Consider the following 13,891-nt stretch of genomic DNA (forward strand, 5'->3'; position numbering starts at 1 on the left):
GGCTGGGTTCCCTCTTGGTAGCCTCAACACGGCCAAGGCAAGCTGTAGGGGACCCTGGGGAAATTGCAAAAGCCAAGGTCTTCCTGCTAGGCAGTCCAGGAGACACAGCGATATGCTTATGACAAAGGCAATGACCATGGGACCTGGTAAGGTTGGACTGCTGATGCCACATTGCACGCTACCTACACCATGGGACAGCTCTTACCTGCAGCCCTGCAGTTCTCCCCATATTATGCTCATTTTGCTGGCCTCTGGCTTGCTCCAAAATTGGGGGTATTTGGAGAGCAGAGCTCACAGCTCACTAAATAAGGAGCCCAACACAGAACCAGAGGTGCAACTCCCAGCTCCACATGTAGGATGCTGCAATGCTTACAGGCTCCCTGCATCTTGGCAATTTGCTAACCATAAGCTGTAGCCTCTCTACAGCAATCACTGCTGGGGAGCTGAGCAGCCACAGTGCCTTGGACTGGTGTCTTGAGCGACAAGGTGGTTAAAAGGCACCCCAGGGCCGTCATCAGTTAATCTGCATCCGGTGGCAGCGAGCCTGTTCCAGCAGTCATGAAGGCACAGCCATTAATGCCATCCCAGCCTGAAGCTGTCACATTACGTACCAGACCCCGGGAAAAAGTGTGAATATATGTTTACACATGCAGCACGGACTGACAAACAACTGAGAGTTGCATTTACATAATCCTCTCAAAGACTGTCATTTTTTCTGGGAAGTTATAGCAATGCAGGGAGCACGCTGCTGCTCTGGCACAGGGCTGCAGTTCAGTGCTCTGCCTTTTGGGAAACGTCTGCCATGTAAATGCAGAAGCAATAGTGAGCCCTGTGCTGAAACACTACTGATGCTTTCCATTTTCTGAACAAGGCCCAGGTCTGCACAGATACGAAGTACAAAAAGGACAGAAATCCTGACGCTGCAAGTGTAACACGAGGTAAATAACTGAAATTTGAAGAAAGCAGGATTATAGCGACAGGTCTGCAGTGAGGGAGGAGAAAGGTGATTCAGGGGTTAACTGGGGGAAGGAGGATGCACTGGGGTGAGGCAGGGCACACAGCGAGGTCTCCAGGAATGCTGGATATGAGGGAGTGCCTTGCAGTACACAGGGATGTTGGAAGAGAGAGGCTGCAAGAGAGGGCATGTTATGTATTGTATTATATACCCATATATATAGATATATCTGATATCCACAAGGATTCTGGGAGCACTGGGATGGGCTCTAGCAAAGGCACCACGAGGTATGTGGGTTCCTGCAGAAGGACAGCACCCTGCAGGACACAGGGAAAGGGGTCTCACTCGCTGCTGGGCAAAGCTCAGGAGATGGAGTAGCAAGACAGGTGTGGCGGCAGGGGTTACACCGCAGAAGAGGATGAGGCTTCAGGGGCACGTGGAGGGATGTGTGTTGGATGTCACAGGGTTTGGTAGAGCATGAGCAGGTGTTCACTGCACGGTGGGCACCTGACAGCACGCAGGTCTGGAGAGTACCGACTCTGCGAGGCAGGGCAGGGATCCGGGTCACAGGGGACTGGTGAGGAATCTAGACAGAGGTCCTCCTGTCTACACATGCACCCACCTGCCCAGCTAGGCAGCCTGAGCCCTACCCGCACGCCGCAAGGAATGAGTGAACAGGAACACAAACCGAAGAGAGAGCGGACCCCCAGGCCTGGCGGGGGGCCACGGTACGTACTGTGGCCACTGGTATAGTGCTGCAGCTTGTCGGTGTACTCAGAGTCAGCACGCTCAAAGCCCCGTCTTCTGGAAAGAAAGGGAGTCCTGAGCACCAGCATGGGTCCAACAGGGCTGAGAGATGCATCTCTTTCCCCCTCCACCTCCCTCTCTTCACCCTTCCCTACCCCTGCCGCGCTCCATCTCCAGTCCCACCCCCTCGCACAGCCACAGCCCTGTGTCATGCGCTCAGACTGACCTACCTGTTGCACACAATGATGATGACAACTACAGCAATGAGGAACACCAGTCCTGCCGCCGAGGAGCCGATGATGAGCGGCAGCTTCTCCTGGACGCTGGTCTGGTACTCAGCTGGCAGGCAAGGAAGAGGGAACAGGTTACTTCAGCACAGGATGGGTCTACGCTAACAAGTACATCGAGGTCAGAGCATGGCCCTGGGCACTGCCCACATTTGCAGGGCTATTGCTAATTGGCTTCATCCATGGTTTTGGTCCGGGACAGCTTGTGCTACCCCAGGCACAGCTCAGGTTGGCTATGACAGGGGCTGTGCCCCAGTAGGAAGGTCAGATGCAGCTATCCCTTTTGAGTGGGCAAGTTTAGTCCCATGGATGCATGCATGCTGTGCCTTGCTCCTTGGCCTCTGGGACAGAAAACTGGCTTGGTCTGTTTTATTTAGCAGCACATATTTACAATACAGAGGCCCAGGCCTGCATTTGCCATCAAAAGCTGTGCACATGAAAATCATAGATTTTGTTTCCTCTGAATCCAACTGAGTGAACACATCCCCATGCCAGAAAAGCTTGGCAGAAACAGGCCTAGATTATGTGATTCCCTGCACAGGCGACCAAGTGCCCATGCCTCTCTCCGGGTCTTGCCAGGTTGAATAAATGCACGTGACTTGCCAACGCACCCCTGAAGGGACTAATGGCAAGGGGGTCAGCACTGCTGCCAGCGCAACTCCATCTTGTTCAAGTCTCCCTAGACCCTGTGTCACCTTTATGCAGAGGCAGCTGAAGACTCACCTTCAGTCATAGTCTGGAAATACATCTTGCCACTATACCGGCCATACCCGGCCACAGTACGCGCCCGCACCTGGAAGACGTAGATGGTGCCAGCTTTGAGGTTTTGCACTGCCACAGTGTTGGTGGGGCTCTTCACTGTTGTTGAATTTAATTCGCTCAGATCCTGCCAAGAAAATACAAAGCTGTCATCGGAAAAACGAGTCCAGAGTCAGGTGCTGCATTTCTAGGAGGAAGTGCAGGAGGGCAGGGTAGCATGGGTGGGGAGACTATGGAGAGACCATGGGCCTGAACAAACAGGCCATTCCTCCAAGCATGCCTCCCAGCAAGGAGACACAAAGCAGAAATGGGAGCACAGTTACCCCTGGCCTACCCACCACCTCTCAGAAAAGGTTCTGATGCAGGTGTTAGCCAGAAACCTCAGGCTGCTTCTCCAAGCCTTGAGCTCAATGGGGGTGGGTTCTGCTCCCTCTTCTGTGCCTACTTTCTCTCAGCACTGTCCTTCTTCCTCACTGACTCGTCCCAAACCTGATCCAGCCTCAGCATCCTCTCCAGTTGCTCTTCCCCCCCTCCCTTTGCCTGTGCTGGAGGTAAAGCCCACCTAAGCACAGGGTTTTAGACCTCAGGAGAAATACTGCCACCATCCCCCTGCCCAGGGCCTGCTTCACCAGGTACCACAGCTAGCTTTTCAAAGCAGGGGAACCAAAAAGCATATTTAAAAGTGACAAGGAGACTAATTCTATGTTTCTGTCCCACTCCTTGTGTACCCTTTTTCTAGCTGAGGATGTGAACAGACATATCATAACCATATAGATGGTATTGCACTTGTGTAGGTGATGGATCCATCACCCTCTTTAGTAATTGTGTCCTTAGCTGAGCATCCAGAAGCACTGGTGGATGGGCCAGGATCTCCTTGTGCTGGTCTCTGTACAAGAGAACAGACAGTCCCTGTCCACCCTAGGGACATGGAGATACAGGTCAACAGAGGAGGATGAAAGATGGTACTAAATGTGGTGCTTCCTATGATGAGGGCAAGTGGCCAGGTGCCTGGCAGCCACGAAGTCCTGAAAGTCAGTGCAAAGCAGCAATATATGCAAATAGCACAATGTTTCTGGAAAACAGAAATATCTTAGGAAAGCCAAGCTGTGAGTATGAGCCCCCATAAAAGGAGATATAGGCATTGATTCTTTAACAAAATTTCTGTAGCTACATTGAAGGTGCTCATTCATTCTGGTAACACCTCCAATCTGGCAGGTCAGGCTGCCTTGGCAGGATCACTTGTTGGAACAGATCAGCAGCTGAAAGCTCAGAATCTGAGCTGGCAAGTTTACAAGCAAGCCCCTGGTATCTGCTAACTTCAAGTCGCTGCGAAGGGCTCAGCAAGCCCAAGAACACCCACCCCACACAGACTCACCAGAGAGGTGAGAGAACCTCACGGGAAGTAGGCAGGGACTGGCAGAAAGAAGTTGGATGCATAGTTTGTGCAAACCCATCAAGTGGGACTGAGGGTGTGATCACGGGACTGGGCTTTCGTCGGCTGTGTAACTCCGCCAGAGGGGCATGGAGGGACTGCTTCTCGTACCATGCTACCAGGAGGTCAGAGAGGAACCCCCAGCAAGGAGCAAAGCATCCACTCTTCCTCACCAACTTCCTCTGCAGCGGTCTCCTGAAGGACAGAGGGTATCAAAGAGGCAATCGGGCAGAAGGTCCTCACTTGCGATGAATCAAGGTTTCCTCACTCAAAGCTGCAAGTTGTGCAGGCTGTTCCTCTCTTGCGCTGCTTTGGCCGCCTGCAGGCGACAGGGAGGCAGAAGTCAATGGAGAGTCTTGCACCCAACTTTGCACACCTTCTGCCTAGAGGGGCTGTGTCCTCAGCCTCCTCAGCTGCTGCACTGCAGGACAAGTCAGAGTGTGTCCTGCCCACCAATAAACAATGGCGTTTGCCTTTGGGGGCTGCTGGTCTCCTTTCTTTTCCACTCTCCACATTGCTAGCCATCTGGTGACTTTGCTTTCATGTTCATCCACTTCTGAGAACAGCACTGGTGCCTTCACTCAAAGGGTTTTCTGCACAGCCAAAAGCTGTGGTACCAGCAGTGTTGGAGGACCACAAAGAACAGTCCTTCACTATGGGGCTCCACACAGCAGACCATGTTGAACCAATGTCCTCCTCATGTTCCTGGGAGACGCTGGTGCTTTCTCAGTTAGTCATCATGCTGGAGAAGAATTGCAAGTGTGCCGGCATTTGCAAGATGGATTATACTCATGACCCAGGTTTGTGCAGACTATTTGCCTCACAGCTGCAAAGCAGCTGAAAGACAGCATTAATGAAGTTAATTTCTTCTTGCATTAAGCTTTTGATTGAGCAGTGCTCTGCTGTGGACGGCTGTTAAGAGAGCAGTCTGGCAGGAATGTGTTTCTCAAAGCGTGCAGTCAAACTCGGTGGCTTGGAAATGCCGACAGCACATCATTCTGCAGGGCAACACAGACCAGCTCTGCAAACGCCGGGGAGACTTCCACGATTAGCAACATTCAGGAACAGTTTTCTCTTCTAAAAATGACATCCATTTTAGTTACATCCGGACCTGGTGCTGAAGGTGCCTGGGTATCACTGTGGTGTTTGGGAATTAGACTAATGAAAATGAAAAGCTCTAGTACAGATACAGACGAGAAAGATCAAGAAAAGATGAGCACAGAGAAAACTAATTGCCTTGTTTGTCTGATCAGGCCTCAGCACTCCCTTGGACCTTTCCCAGGCAGGCTAGGAGAGAAATAGGTCAGGAAATGTTTACGGTTTTAGTGCTCAAGGGCTTGTATGAGTCCTCCCAGACCCTTGGATGGCACCAACACCACAGTTGTTTTAAAATCAGTTGTCCAACTGTTAGAGGGAACCCCATCCCTGCTCCTGGAGGACTTTAAATTGAATGCAGTGGGTGTGCTTACAAGGCGGTTTATAGCCTGGGAAGTTGATGTCTGTCTGTCTCAGAAAGGTGTGCTCATGCCAGTGCTCTCCTCTAACCCCAGACGGCAAGGAAGAGCATTTACACCTCTCCACCCTCCCTTATCAGACCTATTCTTTCCCCTTGGCATATTGCTCAGCCGTCACCTCTCCAGCGATTCACTTCAAACACTTCACCCCTTTCACCCCTCTGGGCTTCTCCAGCAGGTCCAGGGCATCCCAGGTGGTTTAAAGTCCAAACCCTTTGCTGTTTCTCCCAGCTTGTCTTTTTGCAGAGGTTTGTTGGTTTTTTTGTTGTTGCTGTTGTTTTAGGTTTTTTCAACCCCTGCTAATTTTGGTTTGAGTCTGGAAATCCTCATTCAAAATAACACACTTCTCATTTCCTCATAGGTTTTATTTTGAGTCCTCTTCTGATTCCCTTTCCCCGAGCCAAATTTAAGCTGAAACCAAAGTCTGATCAACAAAGAAAGAGTTTCTTGAAACGCAGAGAGTCTGTGAAATGCTCGAAGGATTTGCAAAAATTGTTTCTAAAAAGTCATGTTTTATCAGCTGAAAAAAAAAAAAGCCAAAGAAAAATGTCAACTGACTTCGTTTGGCAGACAGCTCCTCTGCGCGTCTGCACAGCCGCAATCTGCTGCAGCTCCTGGAGCAAACAGGGCCACATGTACAAAGCTAGTCCCAGGCTGTGTGCTGAATCATCACACCCACAGCGGATCCCCCGTGGGATCGTGCACGTTAGGCGGCATGTTCAGATGTGGTACCAGGGTCCTGCCAGCCACTGTGGGGTGGATCCGTGGGGTCTGCAGCCCCTGGACTCTCATGGGGAGCACCACTTGTGGGAAGATCTCAAAAGCATTTGTCCTCCTAGGCAGGTATCTGGTCAAATGCAGTGTGGTAAGACTGCCTGGATGCCTCTCACAAGAAAACTGAGCCCTGGACAGGAGCAGCACGGACCCCAGGCAGGGACTGGGACTGCTGGAAAGCTATCACAGGACTCCTTGGCAAGGTTTCCTCTTAATCTTCTTGATCTCCCAGTTTTCCCCAGACAGCCCCCTCCAAGGGTTTGGGCAGCACGGGGGCAAGTGTCATCCCAACTCTCTCTGTCCTGAGGACAGGTGGGCAACACCAGGCAGCAGCTTTGGCCGCAGGCTCAGCAATGCTGGAGTCCAACACTGCAGGCTGGAGACCAGGAAAGTCCTCTGAGCCAGCCTGGGAGCAGTGCCTCCAGCCGTCCTTGGTACGAGCCTTGGTGACGTCCCTTTCTGGGGATGCTGGGGTGCTGCCAGAACCATGGGCACCATGAAAGCTACAGCCAGCTCTACTCCCACCTCCACCCCCAGCCTCTGCTGCCACAGGTCGCCTCTCTCCCACCGGTCAGCGCCCCAGCCAACCCAAGCCCTTTCCCCAGCGTTGGTTGGAGACATCAAAGGGCTCCTGTGCCTCCTAACACATTTGCATTGATGACTTAACTGGGCACAAGGGATGGGCTGAATGTCTTCAAACAGTTACAAAATGGGTAACTTAGGGCATACCCTCAGCCCAATCATTTTGCATAACAAGGAGACGTAATTATTCTTTGCAGGGCTTGACACTGCAGTGGGTCTCCAGCTCTCACACTCCGGGATGAATTTGGCAGCTTTGGACAAAAACTACTACGCCCTTTCTAAATGAAGACAACACTCACTTTTTTAATAAGACAAACATTGCCAGGTGCCTTTTGGAGGTAAAATAAAAGTACATTAAGGAGAGGACCGTAGAGAGCAGACACGTCATCCAGTGTTTGCGTAACAGTGGGCGCTGATTTGCTCTAACTACATGTGAAAGAAAATCATCATGTTGCCTCTGTTCAGGCATTTTTAATAGCATTTAATAATAGCAGTGTTATAAATAATTTGTGAAATGGAAACAAAAATATACCTTTGTTTCAGGTATTGTGAACAGCTTTTTGTTTAACGCTAAAACACCTATTCAGTTTTTTTTTAAATTTCATTTATGTCTTTACATAGAAGAGAATCAATTCAAAATGAACAGCCAAAACACTTTTTATACAAGATGCATATGCTGCTTTTCTTACATTTGAACTGTTTTCATGCTAATAAAATACAATTTTCTTCTGGGGAAAAAAAAAATTCCACTAGTAACAACTAACTAGCTCCAGAGGTATTTTCTGAGCATTCAGAAGCACATGGGACAGTTTGCAGTGAAATATTTTGGAAGAAAATCACCTCTGTACAGACTGGCAGTTGAGTGAGAACACACCTGGGATGTGTCACACACCCCATCCAAACTGCAGTATTGACGGGAAGCAGGGGAAGAGCACGGCGTATCCAAAGCTGTGCATTTTGGGACTGTTCCCAGGGATCAAGTAAGAGGCTTTCAACTGCAACAAATACTGCAGTGGCTGGACTAACGTGAGATTCAGCTCTGCCAAGCAGGCAGAGAAGGATATAGTGTCATTGCGTTGTTGAAAATACAGAGGTCTCCTGACTGACCAGCCAAAGCATATGAAGACCTTGGTTTGACTACTGATGGATCAGACCTTGAGTGTGTAACTGGGACTTTGGAGTAAAGGCTTACACACACAGAGAAGTCTGGGGAGAGACAAAGCCACTGCCACTGGCGAGGCTCTGCCTCTGTCTCTTGGTTATTCCACTTCTTTTTTAACCTGTTTCCAAATCCTTTGAGGTTTGCTTGCTGTAGGACTAAGCTTTGACCCAATGATCGCTTTCTGAGAACGACATACCTCTTGGTTGGGGAGGAAACAAAGACATGCCTTTCTTCTTCAGCCAAAGCACCAACAGAAAAAATATACCAAGAGATCAAAAGATTCTGCCCCTCTGCTCTGCTCTAGTGAGACCCCCCTGCAGCGCCGCGTCCAGCTCGGGGCTCCTCAGCACGGGACAGACACGGGGCTGCTGGAGCTGGGCCAGAGGGTGCACAGAAATGCTCCGGGGATTGGAGCCCCTCTGCTGTGGGGCTGGGCTGGGAGAGCTGGGGTTGTTCAGCTGGGGAAGGGAAGGCTCTGGGGAGACCTTATTGCGGCCTTTCGTACTTAACAGGGGCTTATACGAAAGATGGGGACAGACTTCTGAGCAAGGCCTGCTGTGACAGGACAAAGGGTGATGGTTTTAAACTAAAGGAGGGGAGATTTAGACTAGGGATAAGGAAGAAATTTTTTACGATGAGGGTGGTGAAGCTCTGGCCCAGGTTGCCCAGAGAGGTGGTCGATGCCCCATCCCTGGAAACACTCAAGGTCAGGCTGGATGGGGCTCTGAGCAACCCGATGTAGTTGCAGACGTCCCTGCTCAGGGCAGGGGGGTTGGACTGGATGGCCTCTAAAGGTCCCTTCCAACACAGACCATTCTATGACCCCTTTCTGAGAACGACATACATCTTGGTTGAGGAGGAGATAAAGACTTGCTTTTCTTCTTCAAGCAAAGCACCAGCCAAAAAAAATATACCAAAAGTTTCAAATACCAGGACAGAGAGCGCCTCAGCACCAGCAGACGGGGCCGCTTGCCCCATTGTCCGATCTGCCGGGGCTAGTGCTCCACCTGAGAGCCTGCTGCCATGAAAAGCACTGCCTGAGTGTGGCTTGGGCCACCTGTCCCTGTGATGAGTGACACACTCTGCCCCAGATTCTGATGATAGGCAAGCAGATGCTCACCTTGCAGTTGGCTGCGAGGACCGGCCACGAACAGCAGCTTCCCCTTTAGACAAAAATTCCCTTATTTACAGCCTCCCTCAGAAAACAGAGGGGAGGGGGAAGAAAGAAAGAGGGGAGAGATTAAGAGAAAGTAAAAGGAGGAGAACAAAATCCCTGAGATCTTCTGTCTCTACTTCAAGGGTCCCCAGGGAAAGGGCCCCTCTTGCCTTCCAGATCTGTCTTGTTACCTACTCATCCATCTTGCCATGGATTCTGGGATCATTTCCAAGGGTCAAATAAATGGCTGTGATTTATGCAATATAGGTCAGGACCTATTTAACAGCTTACAAAGCAGCTCCCCCCCCTCCGTTCTCCCTCTGGCTTTTGATGATGAGAAAATAGGTCACAGGCAGGCAGTGGGGGGCATTAATAATTTCTTCTGGCAACTGCTGGGAAAAATATTTTCAGTTCTATTTAATCATCAAGTTTTTTAATTAGTTAGCTTGCAATTTTTAATGTATAGCTTCTAAGCTCTTGTGTAAGGGGGGCAGATTCCTGGAAGGAGAAATCTCCTGCTCCCCACCTGCCCTGGGTAGCATAGATGAAGTTCACCAGCGAGGCAGAGCTTGGCAGGTCCTGGGACCAATACTGACATGGTCTTCAGGTCTCTCAGCAGCCACGCAACTCCAGCCCCATGGGATGGACACCCGGAACAGCCCTGGCTTGTAGTCGCTCTGCTTGCCTGGGCAGCGGGGAGGTGGAAGGGGCATGTTCCCATCAGCCTCCCCTGACGCCATAGTGCAGTATGTACCTTCCATGGGAGCGTGGGACACCTTCTCCCTGGTACAATACCCAGGTAAAGGGGTTCAAGCTGCTGGACGCAGACACCAGACTCACCTTTGGCGTAAATGCACTGAGGACGGCATTATACAGTATCTCAAAGACTGGACACTCAAATAAGTGACACTTGAGGGACTACAAGTGTGGTCCAGCCTGGGACTAGATACTCTGTGACATCCCAGCTATCCCCATTCCCTGCTAATGTCCCAGTAGGGGAAAGGGAAATATTAGACCCTGGACCCTGACTACCCAGCTCTCCCTGCAATGGGTCCACCTGCCACAAGTGCTGGAGAGGTAAAGGGAGGAGAAGCTCTGCCTGAAAGACCAGCAGATCTTCCACACTTGCAGTGTCTATGCAGGTTCACTGGAACCACCACTGGGCTCCGAAGGGTTGGCAGCCACCCACATGGCCAACCACAGCAAGAGAAGTAACCTAGTCATCAACCAACTGCTGTAGCCTCTTACTCCCTTAGGCAAAGCTTTGCACTGCCTCCTCTCCCAAAAACCTGCAGCTTAACCCTACCAAGGTCCCGCAGTACCTTCTCATAATATTGCAGCTCATAATCCAGGATGACTCCGTTGGGTTGGTCAGGCTGAGACCACGAGAGGGTAATGCTGTTCACGGTGCGGCTGACCTGGTGCATGATGGACACAGCTGAAGGAGCTGCAAGAGAGAGTGAGAGGCCTCAGTCAGATGCCTGCATGGGCAGGACCCGCATCCCCTGGCAGGAGGCAGGCAGGTGTGTTATTGCTGTTTGGAGCTACTGAATTTGCTTCCAGGAGTGGCAGGGCTGTCCAGGGCTCAGGAGATCCTGCCTTTTGCTCTTTGTAGAGAGCCGTTAGGGGAGAACAAAATGCTTCCACCGCTCACTAAGAGTTTGTAATTAGAAAACATGTAGGGCAGCATCTCAGGCAGGAAAACAGATGATTTGCAGGCAAAATGAGCCCACATTTGGAGCAATCACAGCCTTGTTCCCCTGGAAAAAGCACTACCAGCCCAGTGACGTGCAATCCTCCCTGCTTGCCATGGGGAAATAGGGGGTTTTGTACTTTGACATTTGCATAGAGAAGCTTTATAAGGCATAGGCAGACGCAGGAAGCAAACAGCTCCTCTCCGCCTTGGTGTGCTGGGTCTGCAAGTTGCACATGCCAATCAAGGGAGGTACATACAGCAGCCTGAGCATGCAACGCAAACCTGACCTGACATGCTGACAATGGTGAGTCACCCGCCTTGTCAGAGTGCCCTGGAAACAGCACACCCACAGACGCCACTTGTCCCGCTGAGCACAATGGGACCTTCCAGCAGCTCCTCAGACAACTCAGCCAGCTGTCCACCCCCTGCGCTGCCCTGCGCTGCCTACGTGGCTTGACACATGGCCAGGTAGGAACACTGCAGTCGCGGCTGGTGCCATGCCGTGGGAAAACTGTCCTCCAGGGATCTGTGCTAACAAGTCCGTGGGGCAGGGACCATGATGCAGAGCTGCCACCTCCCTGTGAAACTCTGACCAGCTCTGATCCTGCTTGCTGTGGGCCGGAGCAGGTGAGCAAGCAGCCTGGACTGCTTTTAATCTGATTGGCTCAGGTATTGATAGCAGAGATGCCACAGCGTTGCAGGTGGCAGCCTACAGCTCCCGCACCCTTGCTGGAGGGGCTGACACACACAGATGCCCATCCCCTTCACTGCGCCCGAGACTGCTGAGCAGAGCATGTGTCCTTGCCCACCCTGCGCCCAGCCTGCTGATGGCACTGCCAGAACAGCCTTCACGGACCTCAGTCTGGAGGCCATTCCAGACCTCACCCAGTGCCAGCCCAGCCGTGGAGAGTGCTAACTCCAGCGCAGTGTTAGCCCTGGCACGCCTGCCAACACAGACTCACTGCTTCAGCAGCTTCAGGGCAGAGGGGAAGCCTCAGGGGTGGGAGAGGATTGGAAAGTGGGAGCGAGAAAGCTTCCCCATCACTTGTATGCCTGGTTACAAATGGATGCAGAGAGGCTTGCACTCAGAAGGGCTTTTACCAGGTCCAACCCTTTCAATATTTCATGGAAGAACAACTCATTTGACAGCTCTGAGAAACAGCTTGGAGGAGCGGCACACAAAGCAAAGCACCTCTCACCCATTGCCAGTCTGGTTTCCCTTGGCATCATGCACAGCGACAGAAACCATGCCAGCTGAGGATTGCAGACATGGCAGTGGCAGGACTGTGCTTCTTGGGCCAGCGTGGCTGCAGCATGTTCTTGCACATCACTGTAATGAATTACAGCTGAGCAACTCCTCTCAAAGTACACCAACAAGAGCCATTTTTCTGATCCACCATATTTGTCTCTTCATTTCACTCCTGGTTTTCTGGATTCAGAGCACTGTAGCTCCCAGGATGTTCAATGCCTGCTTGTCAAGGGGAGCAGGGACCAGGTATGGGTAAAGCAAAATCTGCCACCACACTGCTGTATCATTTCCCCTCATCTCCCTGGGTTTCCCCACCCTTGAGGGAAGGTGCAGTGCGGGTTACCCTCAGCAAAGCGTTGGCAACCTCTGGCTTTGTCCAGCACTTACTAAAATTGAATGAGGGCAGAACGTCCATCACTGGAGGCGTTCAAGCTCAGGTTGGACAGAGCTTTGAGCAACCTGGCCTAGTGAAAGACGTCCCTGTCCATGGCAGGGGGGTTGGACTAGATAATCTTTAAAGGCCCCTTCTGACCCAAACCATTCTGTGATCCTAACAGCTCCTGAGACCAAAGCCTCACCTCGTCCCAAACACCAATCCCTCCATCCATTTCTGGGCAAGCCAAGCCCCGTTACCCACCAGTCTGAAACTCTCTGTACCACCTCAGACCTTCCCTTGCTCTGTGGCGTACAGCATTGCTTCCCTCCCACCTTAATGTCCCAGTCGCACTGCTTCAGGGCCCATATTTACAAACTCATGGGATTAGTTTCTCCTGCTGGTGTTAAGATAAAACACAGGTAACATTTCTGGAGCTTGTCAGTTCTTGTCAGAGCTTGCTGCTTCCTTGTTGACACAGAGTTCATAGAACACCTGCAATCTCCAAGACAAACATTTCTTTCCCTGTGGAGAATGGCCTTGGAAGGCAGATGTGATGAAGCTACAGATGGTCCCGCAGCCCGGATTGCAACTGGACTGAGATGAGCACACAGCCCATGGTCTCTCTGGCACGTCTGAGCTGCACATGCTCTGGGAACTGATCCCACACTCGCACAGGCTATTCCAGGACCGACGCTGCATACACCCAGACCAATGCCACCACAAAACCGGGATGTGGCAGCGTCCCATGATTTAGACATAGGTTCAATGGCTGACCTTGCAGCTGGAGAAGCTCCCCAGCTCCAGGTCCCTCCAGGTAGGAGTGAGATCCCTGGATGCTCTTCTCCCACTTCCATGCATTTGTGACCAGCCATGACCCAGGCAGCTGTGTATTCAGTGAACCTGCCCTCATCTGGCTCAGAAAAAAGAACCAAATGGATGAGCTGGGGCTCATCTAATGAGACTTAATGAGGCAAATACGATGCTTGTTGGGGAGGAGGCAGGCGAGATCAATGACTACAGCAACTTCAGCGCTTTTCCTACACCTGGGGCAAAGGAGTGCCTCTGGATAGGCAGAAACCTCCGCCACTGTGTCTTCTCAGTAACTGCTCGTGTTATTGCAGACATCAGGGAAAGGCACACAAATAAAATCACAGAAATCTTTAAGTCACAAGTGACCTCTGGAGGTTTCTAGTCCAACTGGC

The 13,891-nt window shown here is 51.3% G+C and overlaps 1 protein-coding gene across 8 annotated transcripts in view; it reads right to left on the reverse strand.

Annotated features, from left to right (window-relative positions):
- EPHB2 (EPH receptor B2) overlaps positions 1-13,891 on the reverse strand; it is a 129,386-nt gene that overhangs the window by 14,234 nt on the left and 101,261 nt on the right. For 2 of the 8 annotated variants that reach the window (XM_075114220.1, XM_075114216.1), the window contains exons 6-9: positions 10,691-10,815; positions 2,713-2,875; positions 1,933-2,041; positions 1,692-1,756 (exon numbers count right to left, since the gene is read on the reverse strand). In XM_075114220.1, coding sequence (XP_074970321.1) covers positions 1,692-1,756; positions 1,933-2,041; positions 2,713-2,875; positions 10,691-10,815 — 462 coding nt within the window. Of the gene's footprint in view, positions 1-1,643; positions 1,760-1,932; positions 2,042-2,712; positions 2,876-10,690; positions 10,816-13,891 lie in introns of all 8 variants that reach the window. The other 6 variants (XM_075114218.1, XM_075114213.1, XM_075114219.1 and 3 more) reach the window with 3 other exon arrangements.

Source organism: Phalacrocorax aristotelis, chromosome 19 (assembly GCF_949628215.1).
Source record: "Phalacrocorax aristotelis chromosome 19, bGulAri2.1, whole genome shotgun sequence".
Lineage (NCBI taxonomy): Eukaryota > Metazoa > Chordata > Aves > Suliformes > Phalacrocoracidae > Phalacrocorax > Phalacrocorax aristotelis.